Genomic DNA, 16,684 nt, shown 5'->3' with positions numbered 1-16,684 from the left:
CTGAAATCATGAAACTTACATAAAATATAATATTAATTAAAATTAAATAAATTATAGGCCCAATAAAAGTTTTATTTTTTTCCAAATTCCTTTTCATTTTCCCCAAATTTTGTGTTTTCCATTTAAATTTTTCTGGATTCCATTTTAATGGTTTAAATAAATGTTAATACTCATAAAGCATGTCTAATCAACTGAATTAATAAAACTTTAACAATTTCAAAAAATGTATTAACATTTTTACAATAATAGCGCTCTATGCAATTTTATCTTTTTAGAATTTGTGTTTTTTTTCTGGAATTATGATTTAATACAAATTTATTATAAAAAATGGTGGTAATCAAATGAAGACATAAAACATTAACAGTTTACCAGATTTTTTTTTTTTTAATGAAGTCAAATAAAAATGTAACAGTTCCATACATTTTTGGACAAACAGTGCTGCACAACAGAGGGCACAGTTAAAATAAAAACATGCAAGAAAAATTGTGAGATTTCTTAGTTTAATAATTATATTTTTATTGATTATTATTATTACTTAAGTACTTTCTATTGTACAAGAGTAATATATTTGTCACAATCTCTTTCAGTTAAACCAAAATTTTCTTTACTGTAAATTAAATTTTTTATGACTGGATTCCGTGTTTCTGTCAGTGTTTTCCACAACGCAGAAATCATTTGGCCCTATATTTAACGGCAATTATATGTGATAAGACGCAAAATGTACTGATAAATTTGCCTAACCTTTCATTGTAATCACAGGTAATATGAGTGCAACATCTCTGAATATACAGAATTGTAACCAATTAGGTTTCATGTGTAAATAATGTGCACATTTAAAAATGTTATTTTTACTGTGTTTTTAAAAAATGCTTCACAGCTCCTTTATATTAAACTTCCCTCCTCATCATCACAGGTCAGGTGTCAGATCTGAAGGGACACTTTGTAACTCAGGTAGCCATGGGAAAAGCTCACACCTGTGTCCTGACCAAGAGCGGGGAGGTGTGGACATTTGGAGTGAACAACAAGGGCCAGTGTGGCCGAGACACTGGAGCCATGAGCCAGGCAGGGAAAGGTGAGAACCTTTTAATGCTTTTCACACCAAATGTGAAAATGATACATTAGCAAAGGCCCTGAATATTCCTGACCATCTTCAGAAAATTACACCAAATAGAATGCTAGCTAGGTGTTTATTTTACAGTTTTATTATGCTCAATATTTTTTATCTTATATATTTTTTAATTATTGTACAAAATATTAGATTAGATTAGATTGCAGAATTTATGTACGTGTTTTTTAATAAATTTAAATGAAATAGTGTGATGTCGTACAGGCTTTACATCAGCCATCTGCCACCCTGCTTTAAGATACTGGCTTCAGTCATCAAAACAATTCCATATTAGTCGACCATTACTACATTATTATTATTATTGTTAATGGAAATATATTGGTATAAAAACTACATTTACATGACTTATTTTAGTAAAGTTATAATATTGTTACAACAGTGTTATATATTTGGTTAGACACAAAATAAGATTTACATTAGCAGGCCAAAGAGCATCATAATAAGTTTATAAGTTATTTAAATAAACTTTACTACAGAAAAAATGGCACTCCCGTCCACGTGCACTTGCGTCTTATACATAGACATGAAAATATTCCTCAGTCGACTCTCTCATGCTGTGATTATTCACAGGCGGTGGGGTCAGCTGTGTTTGAAAGAGTGTTTGTGATTTGATGTTTTCCTGCCGTAGCATTTGGAGTAGAGAACATGGCCACCGCGAGACAGTATAATGCCTAATTTATTTATTTATTTTTTTAGTTCTGATGTGTTGCGCTAAGTTCTGATCACAGTGAAATCTCCACATAGATTCAGAAAATGTACACTTTATGTGTCAGCCAGGCATGCACAAGTGGAAGCTGGACCAGTGTATGGTGTGCACCGTGTGTGGAGACTGCACCGGGTACGGAGCCAGCTGTGTGAGCAGCGGCAGACCAGACAGAGTGCCAGGAGGGTGAGAGAAACCAAACCACACACACACACACAGAGTGATGACTACAGACCGCACCAGACATGTTTACACAGATCATCACGATTATCCAGCTACTGACAACATTCAGAATAAGAGATTTGTGTCAAAACAGTATTTTTTTTTGCTAAATGGGCTACAAGGGACATGACTAAAAATATTAGTTAATACAATTACATCTAAAAAAGAATCACTTTTCAAATGAACAAATAAATAAAATGAAATTTAAGTCATATTTAAGAATGTAGCTACTTTTAATTATAAAATAATAATTAATAGAAAAGTGATTAATTCATTTAGATTTTTTTTCTTTTAATTTATACATTGCTAACTAAATTCTTCGTTTTCTGCTTTTTCAGTCATGAAGGTTTGAGAATGTAAATAAATGGCAAGCAATGTAGCACATGTATGTTGAGTTTAAGGGCCAATCTCTGTGACATTTTTGAGTCTGCATATGTCAGTTCCAAATATTTACCAAAATTTTAACTTGGGTAAAAGTATTTCAACTTGAAATAATTCACTTGAATACATGTCAAAGTACTGAAAGATAATGTGACTCGAGTGCGAGTAAGTAAAAAGAAGTAAACTACCAGGTGTTCATTGAATTGAAAAGGCATTAGCTCATTATTTAAAGTAATAGTTCACCCAAAAATTGAAATTTTCTGAAATGTACTCACCCCCAGGCAATCCGAGATGTAAATTAGTTAATCTCTTCATCAGAACAGATTAGGAGAAATTTAGCACTTCATTACTTGCTTACCAGTGGATCCTCTGCAGTGAATGGGTGCCGACAAACATCTTAATGATGGATTTGTTTATTATAAACATGTAGCTTTTCGCTTTCAAGACATTAATTGATGGACTGGAGTCGTGTGGATTATTACTCATTCTGACGGCACCCATTCACTGCAGAAGATCCATTGTTGAGCGAGTGATGTAATGCTAAATTTCTCCAAATCGGTTTTAATGTAGAAACAAACTACTATTCCTTTAAACCCTAAAAAGACACTATGCCTCACTTCTTAAAAGCCCTATTTAGACTGATGTGAGGCTGATTTTCAAAAAACAGATCTACCAAATTGTGTAAATAAAAATTGGGGTGGCACAACAGTATTTAACTTTTAGACGATTTCGTTTCTTGCAAATTTTGCTAAATGTTATGTTTCATTGCATAGGTTTAGAACATTTATTTAGGGATGTTATGTCTTTTTTGTGAACATACCACAATTTAATTATACTAAAAGTGATCCTTCTTCTTAATTATAAAAAGTAGAAAAATATTTTAAAAATGTACTTTTTATATGGGAGTTGTTGTAATTTGTTACTTTCTACCTCTGATATTTATTATTCTGTATATCGATTAAAAGAGGTGCTACTGCAGTTCATTGCATCAGTGATAGCCCTTATCAGTTTATTTGTGTCTGTCCTCTGCAGGATTTGTGGCTGCGGCTCTGGTGAGTCGGGCTGTTCGTCATGTGGCTGCTGTAAGGCTTGTGCCAGAGAGCTGGATGGTCAGGAGGCCAGACAGAGAGGAATCTTTGATGCTGTGAAGGAAATGATACCGCTGGACCTGCTGTTAGGTACTGTGGTGTCATCCAATCACATTCAGTACAGTTTCATAGCCATCAAATCACATCCCTTTCCTGTCTGCGGGCCACGTTCATGTCATATGTTCAGCCATACGTTCTGCATGCATGAAATATTCAGCTTAGGGAAGGACAGAACGAAAATCCAACAATTGCAATATTTATAAAATATATATAAAATATGTAAAATATAATTTAATAACCATGAGGAAAAATAATAGTTTATAATAATAATAATTTTATTAATTCATTAATTAATTCATTTATTTATATGCCAAGAGGAAAGGAAAAAAATCAGTTTTGCACATTGGCTATTGAACACTTATAAAAAAATATGCATTGCAGCATTCATAAAAACTAACTTGGCTGATTTCTACCATCATGTGGTGTACAGTTATACTGCCCAGTCCTAATGCAGATCATCGGTCACTGGCTGCTTTGGCAGTGTTGTCTCTGTATATTGGCCTAGTGAAGCAGTACTGTGTTTGTGTTTTGTTGGGATCATCTCTCTGCTCTTGTCTCTCACTGTCTTGCATTGCGTCTCATGCTCATCATTCACCCGCCTGTGTTGTTTCTCATTTGTCTCCTCCTTTGGCCCCGCCTGTGCTGGACCTCTGTTATTTTAGCTGTGCCTGTCCCTCCTCCCCCAGGCGTCAATATAGAGGAGCACACCCAGATTCGACAGGAGGAGAAGAGACAGCGCATCAACCGCCGGCATCGGCTGGAAGAGGGCCGAGGTATGACGTCTACATGACCAGACCCCAGAATAAACCCAGACACCCCGCACGTTTGACGCACAATCATACTACTCCACTCCACTATGATGCAGTTTAAAAAAATAAAAAAAAAATCTTTACTATGTAAAGCCAGAGCTGTGCGATATATGCAATTTTATACACTACCATTCAAAAGTTTAGGGTCAGTATTTGAAAGAAGTCTCTTATGCTCACCAAGGCTGCATTTAATAAATCAAAAATGCAGTTAAAAGTGTAATATTGTAAAATGTTATTAAAATTTAAAAATAACTGTTTTCTATTTTAATATATTTTAAAATGTAATTTATTTCTGTGATCAAAGCTGAATTTTCAGCATCATTACTCCAGTCTTCAGTGTCACATGATCGTTCAGAAATCATTCTAATACGCTGATTTGCTGTTCAACAAACATTTCGTTATTCTCAGTGCTGAAAACAGTTGTGCTGCCTAATATCTTTATGGAAACCATGATAATTTTTTTCAGGATTTTTTACTGAATAGAAAGTTCAAAAGAACAGCATTTATTTGATATAGAAAATGTTACAAAAAATAGAAATCTTTTGTATCATTATAAATGTCTTTATCACTTTTGATCAGTTTAATGCATTTTTGCTATTTGATACTTTATTAGATATTTAATTGCATATGTATTTCATAAAATCAAATGTTATTTTATTTGTATTTATTTATATTAAATATAAATAATATAAATAAATATATATAAATTAAATATAAATGATATATATTTATAAATTATATAAATTACAAATTAAATTGTAAATTATATTATATACGTTTTTAGGTATATCATCCAGCTCTAATATTATCATTTTTTTAACGTCAGAAACTTTTTTTGCTCTATAATTTGACAATAATTTAGTAGACAGGCCACTGCATACATTACTTGTTTCCACCCCCTCCCCGCCCCCCCAGAAACATCTAATCATAATCCATTCTCAAGTTCACTCTGTTATATACAAACTTGATTATGAGCACATCATACATTTTCCATAAAATGTTCCTCTGGGTTTAATAATACTCCAAAACGGACTGATCATCCAGACTGCCAGAATTACCTTCTAGCTCACATGTGCTTTTTTTCTCTGGGAGTGGGTTGCTTGTGGATGTTCCCTTCTAGCTTGTGTTCTCATAATATACCATGTGTTATATACCATGTTTTATTTTTAGGGATGCACCGATCCGATACTGCAATTTTCTGCCAGATCGGGTATCGGTTAGACGAGACCGATCCAAATCCGATATTCAGCATATACTATTCTGTATTATTGTTAAGCCCCAAGAAAGGCACAACAACATTATAAAGAACCATAAAGTTTTTGTGCACTACATTCCAAGTGTTCTGAAGCCATTCCATAGTTTAATGTGAGGTACAGATGAATAAAGTCATTAAATACAAGTTCACGTAAACTCTTCTCTCCGCTGCGGCTGTCTGTCATCCTCCATTCAGCATTCAATCTGTGCGTCGCATTCAGTTACGACAGTCAAGACGATGAAACGCTCTCCAAGATGATTCAATGTTCCTATTATTATACTTGATGTGTATTGTCTATTTTTCATTTGTTATTTTTCTGTATAGTGAAGTTGTCTATATTTAATAGATTGTATTTAACATACACAAACCAGTGATGATCTGGTCAACACACAGAGGTATAGATATCTACACTGATTTTTTGTTTAAACTGCTAGTATCGGATTGGTATCGGTATCAGCCGATACTCAGAATTTTTGGTATCGGATCGGATCAGTTCTGAAAAAATGGCATCGTGACTGTCTACACGTGTTTAATATTCTCTACATATATGTTTTCCCACATCAGAGCTAAATTTATTAAAAAAAAAAAAAAAAAAAAATACTGTGCTAGTATCGGATCGGTATCGGCCGATACTCAGAATTTTTGTGATTGGATCGGTTCTGAAATAATGGTATCGGTGCATCCCTATTTATTTTCCATTTGTGAGATCCTTTGCCCCATGCATGTGAAAGTTTCTCTTTCCCCCCCATAGGCCCCCTTGTTTTCCCTGGTCCCATTTTAATGAACCAGTGTGAGCAGGTGCTAGCCAGACTAAGACCCCTTCAGGCCTTTAATCTAATGCGGGAGAAACTCAAAGGTACTGCGGTCTTCACTACAGACTCCACCTGGAGTCCCATGATGCCCCTCTCTCTCCCTTCCTTCGACAAACTCTACTCTACCGCCTCTTCCAGCTTTCTCTGGACACCGTTACCTCTCTCTCTGTCTGCGTCTCTTCCTCTGTCTCTCTGGTGAAAGAATAAAGAACTTACTTTATTTGACTACCTCTCTTCTGTTCTAACATAATAGTCAATTGGCCATATGTTTATGCTGTGTTCATTGCTTCGTTGAACAATTAGATCCTGCTGTCTGTTGAAAATGATCACTATTAAATAAATCACGGCTCTTTTTTTCTCAACTGGAGTGGGACTAGAGAATTGTCACGCTGTGTTAACTGTTATTGGGAAATCAGTGGATGAATGTGGTGTCTTTGCTTAAAATGGCAAATTGCATCTCATTTTGTGTCAAGTTTAGTTTTCACAAGGGCTTAAAATAAATCCTAGTGCATGGCCAATATAAATAGAACAGTGTGCCTTGTAGTTATTTTAAGAAACATTGAAATAATAGCCATGCTGAATCTCCATCTGAATATTTGGCCAATGCAGCCAATCCAGTATCTAGGTCAATATCAGAGATTTTTTTTATCAAAGGAATAGTTCACCTAAAAAATGTAATTATTTTCTCACATTCATGTTGTTCCAAAACCATTTGCTGTTATTGTACAACAGCAGTTCATAGTACGACTGTTATGATATCAGATTTTCTCTTCTCTGTTGTTGCCAAGAGTATTGTCATGAACAGTGTTATCATGATATCTTCATACATTTTGGGAAGAAAATATAAATGATTATGCTATCAGTCAATTCATCTTCAACTTCATTTTATGCTTTCTCTTTTATATCTAATGAATCACACTGTAAACACAAGTGTAGTGTGCAAAAAGAGCTTAATGTTGATCAGTCTAACACCCGAATTCGAAAACTTGCCGACTGGAAAGCGAACTTTGAGTGTCTTGTCATCGCCAGCATGGTTTTTTGTGGCAGTAGTAGCTTCACGCTGCGTCACCGTTGTCTTCTTTTTTCCGCTTCATAACAAGTGGAGACCAGTGTTATCGAGCAATATCGCCAACAACCATGATGTAGTGTGAACCAGTTACCAGAACTGGATTATTTGATGTATTAATAATATGTCGAATTAACAATATATCAGTATTTAATTTTTTACACAATCACAATTATTGTCCATACTGGTATATTGTGACACCCCTAGTTCTTAGTAACTATCAAGCTCCAAAAATGACAAAAAATACTTTTATTTTCCATCTTCTCCCATCATAGCTGTTGAATATCATAATCCATTCAGTATAATTCCCATAATGTCACAAACAGTTATGACACCTGTAAGTACCAGTGTGGGTTATGAGTTTACGCAAATAAGATTTCAGAGCTTCGACGAAGGGGGATATTATCATTATAATTAACACTGAATATTATCAGTTGGGAGTCAATATTAGTGAATTATCATCGAATAACCACTAAAATAACAGCAAATAGGTTTTGGAATTCCATATTTGAGAATTTCTATTCCTATACCGTTTTTTATTTTCTATAATTAAACATTATTGTAAGGGCATTTTATATGTTTTTGAGGACGTGGTTTTCTTCATACCATATCAAAATACACAGTCCGTTAATGTGAAATATCATCTAACAATGATAAAATGTCCCTAAACCCATCACTAGATATATTTCATAATGTTCTATCAAATCTTAATTATTATTTTACGTTTGTGTGGCATTTTTGTCACTTTTAGTGGCATTTTTGCTCTGAATCCTGAATTTGAAACCCTGGTTTAGATGTAACACTATGTTCTGTTCCATAAAATATATTATATGTGTATATTTTTGCATGCAGACATTCATTGGGACACAGATCTGCACTCGTGACACATTTCCTAATCTACACTATTTTAATCCGTGTGGATCGAAAGGAGCCCACTTTTGCTCTGTTCCTTCATTGGATTTGTGCCACAGATCAATGCCTAATCTCTTTTATTAACCCTTGATAGAGAGTGTTTTAAGGTTGTATACAATCACAACTTCCCACTCAGTTTATCTTCTCTGCTTTGCTCTGTTCTGCCTCTGTCCACGCATGCCAATATTTCATTCGTGCTCTGTTTTTCTCCTTTCCTCTGAGGCACCAGATCGTTTCTCTTCCCAGGTCGTTAACAGCCCCCGGCTTCACTGGCTCCATCTCATCTCTCACTGTCCTCGTCTGCCCTTTACCGTCCGTCCAACAGGCTCACGCTCTGTTCTGTGTTACAGATGGCAGCAGTGAACGCGGGGACAAAGATGCCAGTAAGATCACTACATATCCTCCCGGGGCCATACGCTTCGACTGTGAGCTGCGAGCCGTGCAGGTCAGCTGCGGTTTCCATCACTCCGGTGAGTGAAGATCACATCTGACCTTGATAATGTGACAGGAGGCCATTGTTAATTTTCCCCATCATTACTTTGAGTCAATATTTGATTTTCCTGTTTTTTGATATGCCAAGTCTGAATTGAAGTCATATGTCCATTTGTAATGGTAAACCTGTTTTTCTGGCAGTGGTGTTAATGGAGAATGGAGATGTTTACACCTTCGGTTATGGACAGCATGGACAACTTGGGCATGGAGATGTTAATTCTAGGTAATGAGGGTTTAATGAGGGGCTTAATATATTTTAATTGTATTATTTTTTGTATTTAAGTAATTTAATTGTTAATTTGATGTATATTTGTATTTTATTAATATAATTATTTATTGTAAAATTTCTACATTTCTAAATATATATTTATTTTAAATTATTTATTTAACATTTAGATATTTATTTTAGTATTGTCATTTATTTTAATTATTTATTTGAATGATTAATTGTTTTATTTTGTATTTATATATGTATATATTTTATTTATATAACTATTTTAAATATTTTATATTTATTTGTAAAAAATTATCAATTGATTTTAAATGTATTTTAGTTATTTATTTGAATTGAATTTATTACTTGTTTAATAGTTTAATTGGTTTTTTAATTGTTTATTTATTTACTATATGTTAATATAATTTATTTTATGTATTTATATACATGTATGTATTTTATTTATTTTATATTGAATATAAATAATTATTCATTAATTCATTTTAAATGATTATTTGATTTGAAAGTTATTTATTTTAATTGTTTATTTTTATTTATGTGCCATTTTATATAAATTTTTTATTTATTTTAATTAATTAAAATATTTAATGTTCTAAAATTAATATTGATAGCAAACAAACTTCAACAAAATAAAAAAAAATCAGTAAAATAAACTTAAAAAAAACCCCCCCATGGCTCCTTTGATTTTTATCCAAATACACAGGGGGTCTCCCACTCTGGTGCAAGCTCTGCCCGGCCCCAGTACTCAGGTGACGGCAGGCAGTAACCACACTGCAGTGCTTCTCATGGATGGACAGGTCTTTACGTTCGGGAGTTTCTCTGTAAGTTATCTTCTTCCTCCTGAAGCAGAACTTGTTCTCTCTATCCATCCATTTTTGGCCTGATTGTCTGTTGGTTAAGAACCTGAAGGTATATCTCATGTTGTCTCAACAGAAAGGGCAGTTAGGACGGCCCATCCTAGACATGCCCTACTGGAATGCCAAGCCCTCTCCGATGCCCAACATTGGCGCCAAGTACGGCCGAAAAGCCACATGGATCGGGGCCAGCGGTGATCAAACCTTCCTTAGAATCGACGAGGCGCTAATCAACTCCCACATCCTGGCCACCTCCGAGATTTTCGCCAGCAAGCACATCATCGGTACGCTCTCTTGTTTGACTCACTGGTGTGGTTTAAAAGGCCTATGCGTTGTGTCTCCCGTTAAAGCCTTTGACTGTTTCCTCCCATTCTGGTCTCTCTAGGTTTGGTTCCAACATCGGTATCTGAGCCTCCTCCCTTCAAATGTCTACTGATCAACAAACTGGACGGGAGCTGCCGCACCTTCAATGACTCGGAGCAGGAGGATCTCCAGGGTTTCGGCCTCTGTTTGGACCCTGTCTATGATGTCATCTGGAGGTGAGGCACATCTGGAGTCAGCTGACTCATAATAAATGCCATTACGATCATGTCACCTAAAAAAACACTGTACACAGTTTCTCAGGGTTTCAGTGGACGAAAAATCATAATGAATAAATATTGGTAAAAAATTAATGACGTGCTGCATTAACTCTTGTCCCAAGCTATGTCTTCTCACTTCAAGCCGTCTCGCTGTTCTTCCAGGTTTCTGCCTTCCACACGTGAGATGTGCTGCTATAACGCGGTGATAGCAGACGCCCGTGTGCCCACTGCCTCGGACATCCAGGCCCTCTGCAGCATCCTGAGTCCTGAGCTGGCTCTGCCCTCGGGCTCCCACACCACCACCACCCGCTCCCACGGAGCGCTGCACATCCTGGGTATGACAACAGCATGTCACTGCCGCTCACTCTACCTCAGCTTTACTGCTGTTTAATGTGCAGTTCACAGCACTCTCTTGTCAAGCAGGATCTCAAAACCTGTCAGGAATGAAGTCACATGATGGCAGAGCATTCAAATCTTGCTAGCTGTTTCTGATTGCGATCAGCTGGACAGAGAGGAAATGGAGCTGGTTGACTAGCATTGTCTAAGAAAGAGGACAGTCTTTGAGCTTTGTGTCTGTCAGATCAAATTTTCCTTTATCTTTTGAGAATGAGAGATCATTTTACTGTGAAAACACACTGTAACTTTCAGAACTTCTTCTCCAGTTAAAAAAGAGAATTTATTAAAACTGACAAAGCTGCAAAAACAGCTCCTTCTCATTTTTGTAGCTTACTGAGAGATTAATATACTTGAGCATGTGATAACCTACATTTACACGTCAGCCATGCCTGTTAACTGTTCAGAAATCTGGCTCATCCAGTCATGGTGAAAGTAATTCAGAAGTAGTAGGATAGATGCTATTATTCTAATACTGAACCGAAAAGCAATTGAAAAGAGTAAAATCAGGCAAACTATTACTTTTTCGGACTGTGTGTAGCACCTAATGCTCTGCAGATTCTTCAGTCAGTCTGCAGATTTTGCTCCGTTGAAGTTGCCAGATCACAGAAAACCATGTAGTCTTTTCTTTTTAGCCTCAGACTATGACTCTATCCAGTCAGAGATCAAATGTTTGATTGCATTCTCTATGGGAGTTTCTGTTACTTCACTCGTAGGTGCGTAAGCGTAACACAATCATGAGTCATTTCTCCTTTATCCTCTAACACAACTTCAGTCATTGCAGACATCATACATGAGGATGGGTTCGTGACTGACGCACGCTGTAAAACAATGTTCAGGGCTGTGAGGGTTGTTTTTTCCTCGTCGAAGCAGAAACCAGGAGACTCTTGGGTATCTTCAGCAGAGTTCTTTATTGAGAACGCGCTGCGTGGCGCTGCAGTCATCAAAAGTCTGACTAAGGCTTTACATTGTAGTTTATATACATTTTAAGGGGGCAGTGCTTAGAAATGGAGACAAAGCACCTGGGTGACTACCTTAAACAAAGCATGCAAATGAAGTACAGGAATCAGCCTGACACCGGCCTTTTCCCAGCCTTGATCTCATCAGCATAACAGTGTCATTCAAATGCATAGGTGCTAATCCAATCAGTCTGACAGTCCTAATTCAATCAGTATAACTACTCAAAGACTGGTGCAGAGGCACCAAGAGCCATTACAAACAAAAGGTGATGGTCTCAGTAATCTGGTTCATTTGACTAACAATAAGAGAACAGGAACAGACAGGAACCTCTTGCTACACTTTGCTTAAGATAATTATTTGTCTGATGTAATTTACCTTAAATGCTAAATACAATGTACTTCACCTTAGTTTTTCATGTGATGCTATGTCAGAACATAGGATCAGCATATTTTAAACAGATTCTTAAATTTGTAATCCCACAATATCTTGAGCTGATTTTAGAGCACATACTGTTTTGATGTGTCATGCATCTTCTACCAACAAGGTCTGTTCAGATCTTAAAAGTTCTGTGGTGTATTCCAGCCCATAACTGTTACAAATGAGTGGCTTAAGTTTAAATTATTATAATGAGCTTAATTATTATAATTAATAAATGATTTTAAATTATTATAATATTTAATTATTCCGATTATTATAATGAATTTATAATACGTTTTTAATTATTTTAATTATAATGAGCAGCAAAAAGTATTGTTGATCTTTTGTTGGCAGTGACGCAAAGTTTATTTCCAACAAGATCTTGTGTTGTAAAAAGGCTATTATTGGAGGATTGAGCAGTTAAAAAAAACATATTATACTTATAAACTATAGAACAGCACAAACTGTCGTTTGTGGAGGCAAAATAGCAATAGATTTTAACTTCAACCGTTTAATTCTAAAGGTAATAGCGGAAGTGGAAAATGATCAGAATAAACTATATTATGACTAAAATGTTTTGATGCAAAAAACTTAAATGAACATTTATAAGTGGACCTCAGAGGGGGAAAAAAATTATAAAAAAACCCTCTCATTGGAGTCTTAAGTTGAAGTGTGTGAGTTCTTCTGTTTGGTTGTGCGTGCAGGTTGTCTGGACACACTGGCTGTGATGCAGGAGCTGAAGATGGGTGTGGCCAGTGCTGAGGAAGAGACTCAGGCTGTGATGAAGGTCTACTCTAAAGAGGACTACAGCGTGGTCAACCGCTTCGAGAGTGAGTTCATGAAAAATCATACAGCTGTTACATCACCAAATACTGTTTTAGACTGTCAAGGCACATTCACATATAGCAACTTCCAGCAACATGAGCGATACATCCAGTATGTGATCATCAGATATTCAAAAGTTATGTGAATCGGTAACGTCAGGATGTCTAGTATTAGAACATCCATTAAGATCGAAAATAGAACCACTCGGCAACCTTCAGCAATAAAAGTTTGCTAATTTTAGTACGATTTTTAGTCAGGTTGCATTTGATTGATGTGTTGTTTTTTGCTCAATGTTTTCTCTAGGTCACGGAGGAGGCTGGGGTTACTCTGCCCACTCAGTGGAGGCCGTTCGCTTCTGTGCCGATGCTGACATCTTGTTAGGGGGTTTGGGTCTTTTTGGTGGCCGAGGGGAGTACACTGCAAAAATCAAGGTCAGGTGCTATCTAAGTATCTTCTTAGGTTTGACCCTCAGCCCACTTCATTCTCACGAGTTTGATGATTTTTGGTTTGTGATTGAGAGCTGTGATTTTGTTTGCAGCTGTTTGAGCTGGGGCCAGATGGAGGAGACCATGAGACTGATGGAGACCTGTTGGCCGAGACAGATGTTCTGGCATATGACTGTGCTGCTCGGTATGGCTATACACATCAATTGAGTGCTGCTACATAATTGCTATAATTATGTGTATGTACATATATATATATATATACTGCCATTCAAAAGTTTGGGATCAGTAAGACTTGTAATGTTTTTTAAAGAAGTCTCTTATGCTCATCAAGGCTGCATTTATTTGATAAAAAATACAGAAAAAAAACTGCAATGTTGCAAAATGTTAATACAATATAAAATAATGGTTTCTATTTGAATATCCTTTAATTTATTTCTGTGATGCAAAGCTGAATTTCCATCAGCCATTACTCCAGTATAAAGTGTCACATAATCCTTCAGAAATAATTATAATATGCTGATTTATTATTAGAATTATCAATGTTGGCAACAGTTGTGCTGCCAAATATTTTTTGGAAACTGTGATACTTTTTTCAGGATTCTTTGATGAATAAAAAGTTAAAAAGAACAGTATTTATTCAAAATATAAATATTTTCTAACAATATAAATCTTTTCTATCACTTCTTATCAATTTAACACATTTAATATTTTTTTTTTTTGGGAAACTGTGATACTTTTTTCAGGATTGTTTGATGAAAAATTTAAAAAGAACAGCATTTATTTAAAATAGAAATGTATTATAACAATATAAGTATTTATCACTTTTATCAATTTAACACATCCTTGCTGAATAAAAGTTTTAATTTCTTTCAAAAAAAGAGAGAATAAAAATGTACTGACCCCAAACTTTTGAACTGTAGTGTATATTGTTAGAAAAAAATTATATTTTAAATAAATGCTCTTCTTTTTAATTTTTTATGCATCAAAGAATCCTGAAAAATAAATTTATTAAAAATAAAAAAAAATCAGCATATTAGAATGATTTCTGAAGGATCATGTGAAACTGAAGACTGGAGTATTGATGCTGAAAATTCAGCTTTACATCACGGGAATAAATTAGATTTGAATGTATATTAACATAGAAAAACTTTATTTTACATCATCATAATATTTCATTATATTACATTGTTTCCTGTATTTTAAAACATTAAAAATTGTTCTGATCCCAAACTTTGACTGTAGGCAAGACACACTTGTCTTTGTACTCCTCACCTGGTTGCCGCCACACACGCTTGACAACATCTGAACCAAATAAGTTTATCTTAGTCTCATCAGACCACAGTAAAATGCGTACGGGCATTTAGAAGCTATTTAAAGTGAAAGAAAGCGAGGAAAAGAGGGAAAATCCCAACGAACCCCACCCCCCGGTGATATCGGTATTACCGGTGTTGTCACACGTCGATTAACCGGTGGGAAAATGTCATCACCGTCACAACCCTACTGTTAATAAACAAGTGTAATAAATACTGTTGTTCCTATAATACATAGAAACATCAGTATTTATTAATATTTTAAATCATACTTTTATTTTTTCATTTTTTTAAGTTTTAGTAATTTTGGAACATTTTTATTAGTTTTTGATTACATTTCAATTTAGTTTAAATGTATAAAAAAAAAAATTCTGTAATTTTAGTACTTCAGCTTAAATGTTTTTTCTTTTTCAGTTAGTTTCCAAGGCATAATGTCTCTTTTTAAATTGATTGATTTATTTTGTGTATTATATTTAGATTTTTAAGTTTTAGATTCTAAATATTCTGTCCAAAATGAAGACAAATTGAATGCTGACACTTTTTTTTTGTGTGTGTATTCTTGAAACATTTGATCATGTTGAGCTACATCTTTTGTTACTCTGATAGGATGATTGTCTGAACTTGAGGAGAACTGACTTTGTACATCCGTTAAAAATCACCAAAACACCAGCTGATTGAAAGACATAGAGCACACATGGCTCATAAAGACTGCTGTGGTTATTTGTGATCATTTGTTTTGTGTGTGCAGGGAGAAGTACGCCATGATGTTCGACGAGCCTGTGCTGCTGCAGTTGGGCTGGTGGTATGTGGCGTGGGCTCGTGTGTCTGGACCCAGCAGTGACTGCGGCTCCCACGGCCAGGCCACCATCACTACTGATGACGGGTACAAACACACGTATTGCTGTGATTGTGTGATCATTATAGCATGGTAATTCTGTAAAGACGATAATAATCATTGTGAACTCTCTCCTGCAGAGTGGTCTTTCAGTTCAAGAGCTCAAAGAAATCAAACAATGGTACTGATGTGAATGCTGGACAAATACCTCAGCTGCTGTACAGGTACACGAGGAATTTTAGCTCTGTACTGGCTCCTTTGGTGTGTCAGGTGTATTCTTTCTCTCACATGCCCGTTTCGTTCTGATTTTCCAGGTTGCCCTCTAATGATGGTAACGCATGCAAAGGAAAGCAGCAGACCAGTGAGCCTGTGCACATCCTAAAGCGTTCTTTCGCCAGGACCGTGTCTGTGGTATGTTCACGAAAACATACTGACTGCTCATGGGCCAATAATGTGAAGCTTAATTTTGTTTTTTACATTTTATTTTCAGATCTAATAATTTCCTCATATACAATGCCATTTCTATGAAAATGCAGGTACCGTACATTTTCCGTACCGGAAAATGCTTACTTAAAATATTTTTACCACAAGTTACTGAATCCAAGTTTTGCTGAAAATTGTGTAAATGCATTTTGAAAATCTATAAAACTGACAAATATAAGATTTCTAAGAACTAGGTGAATGGATTAAAATTATTGTTTGCTATTTTGTGTCTAGGTGGTGTAACAGTCCGGTGATTTTAATATTAAAAAAAGTTTCATTAAAAGGCTGCAATTCTTGAATTGTTTTAAAACGAGCAGTAAAGCAGTTTTGTATTTTTTTTTATATATACAGTGGGTACGGAAAGTATTCAGACCCCCTTAAATTTTTCACTCTTTGTTATATTGCAGCCATTTGCTAAA

The 16,684-nt window shown here is 35.3% G+C and overlaps 2 protein-coding genes across 10 annotated transcripts in view; both read left to right on the top strand.

The window, feature by feature from the left end:
* The window catches only part of LOC107670888 (E3 ubiquitin-protein ligase MYCBP2-like), a 64,444-nt gene extending 62,643 nt beyond the window's left edge, over positions 1-1,801 (top strand). The window contains exons 14-15 of the mRNA XM_016463687.1: positions 914-1,072; positions 1,755-1,801. Of these exons, the coding sequence (XP_016319173.1) occupies positions 914-1,072; positions 1,755-1,801 (206 nt within the window). The remainder of the gene's footprint in view (positions 1-913; positions 1,073-1,754) is intronic.
* Positions 1,802-1,898: 97 nt separating this feature from the next.
* The window catches only part of LOC107670894 (E3 ubiquitin-protein ligase MYCBP2), a 71,049-nt gene continuing 56,263 nt past the window's right edge, over positions 1,899-16,684 (top strand). For 6 of the 9 annotated variants that reach the window (XM_016463703.1, XM_016463699.1, XM_016463701.1 and 3 more), the window contains exons 1-16: positions 1,899-2,015; positions 3,465-3,610; positions 4,243-4,353; positions 6,396-6,500; positions 8,785-8,904; positions 9,068-9,149; positions 9,865-9,982; positions 10,095-10,299; positions 10,401-10,554; positions 10,759-10,931; positions 13,071-13,196; positions 13,495-13,622; positions 13,730-13,821; positions 15,696-15,830; positions 15,923-16,006; positions 16,097-16,193. In XM_016463703.1, coding sequence (XP_016319189.1) covers positions 1,906-2,015; positions 3,465-3,610; positions 4,243-4,353; positions 6,396-6,500; positions 8,785-8,904; positions 9,068-9,149; positions 9,865-9,982; positions 10,095-10,299; positions 10,401-10,554; positions 10,759-10,931; positions 13,071-13,196; positions 13,495-13,622; positions 13,730-13,821; positions 15,696-15,830; positions 15,923-16,006; positions 16,097-16,193 — 1,986 coding nt within the window. In that variant the 5' untranslated portion in view covers positions 1,899-1,905. The remainder of the gene's footprint in view (positions 2,016-3,464; positions 3,611-4,242; positions 4,354-6,395; positions 6,501-8,784; positions 8,905-9,067; positions 9,150-9,864; positions 9,983-10,094; positions 10,300-10,400; positions 10,555-10,758; positions 10,932-13,070; positions 13,197-13,494; positions 13,623-13,729; positions 13,822-15,695; positions 15,831-15,922; positions 16,007-16,096; positions 16,194-16,684) is intronic. The other 3 variants (XM_016463696.1, XM_016463698.1, XM_016463702.1) reach the window with 3 other exon arrangements.

This window comes from Sinocyclocheilus anshuiensis, unplaced genomic scaffold (genome assembly GCF_001515605.1).
Source record: "Sinocyclocheilus anshuiensis isolate Anshui unplaced genomic scaffold, SAMN03320099.WGS_v1.1 scaffold1366, whole genome shotgun sequence".
Classification (NCBI taxonomy): Eukaryota; Metazoa; Chordata; class Actinopteri; order Cypriniformes; family Cyprinidae; genus Sinocyclocheilus; species Sinocyclocheilus anshuiensis.
This window is presented reverse-complemented; position numbering and strand designations above follow the sequence as displayed.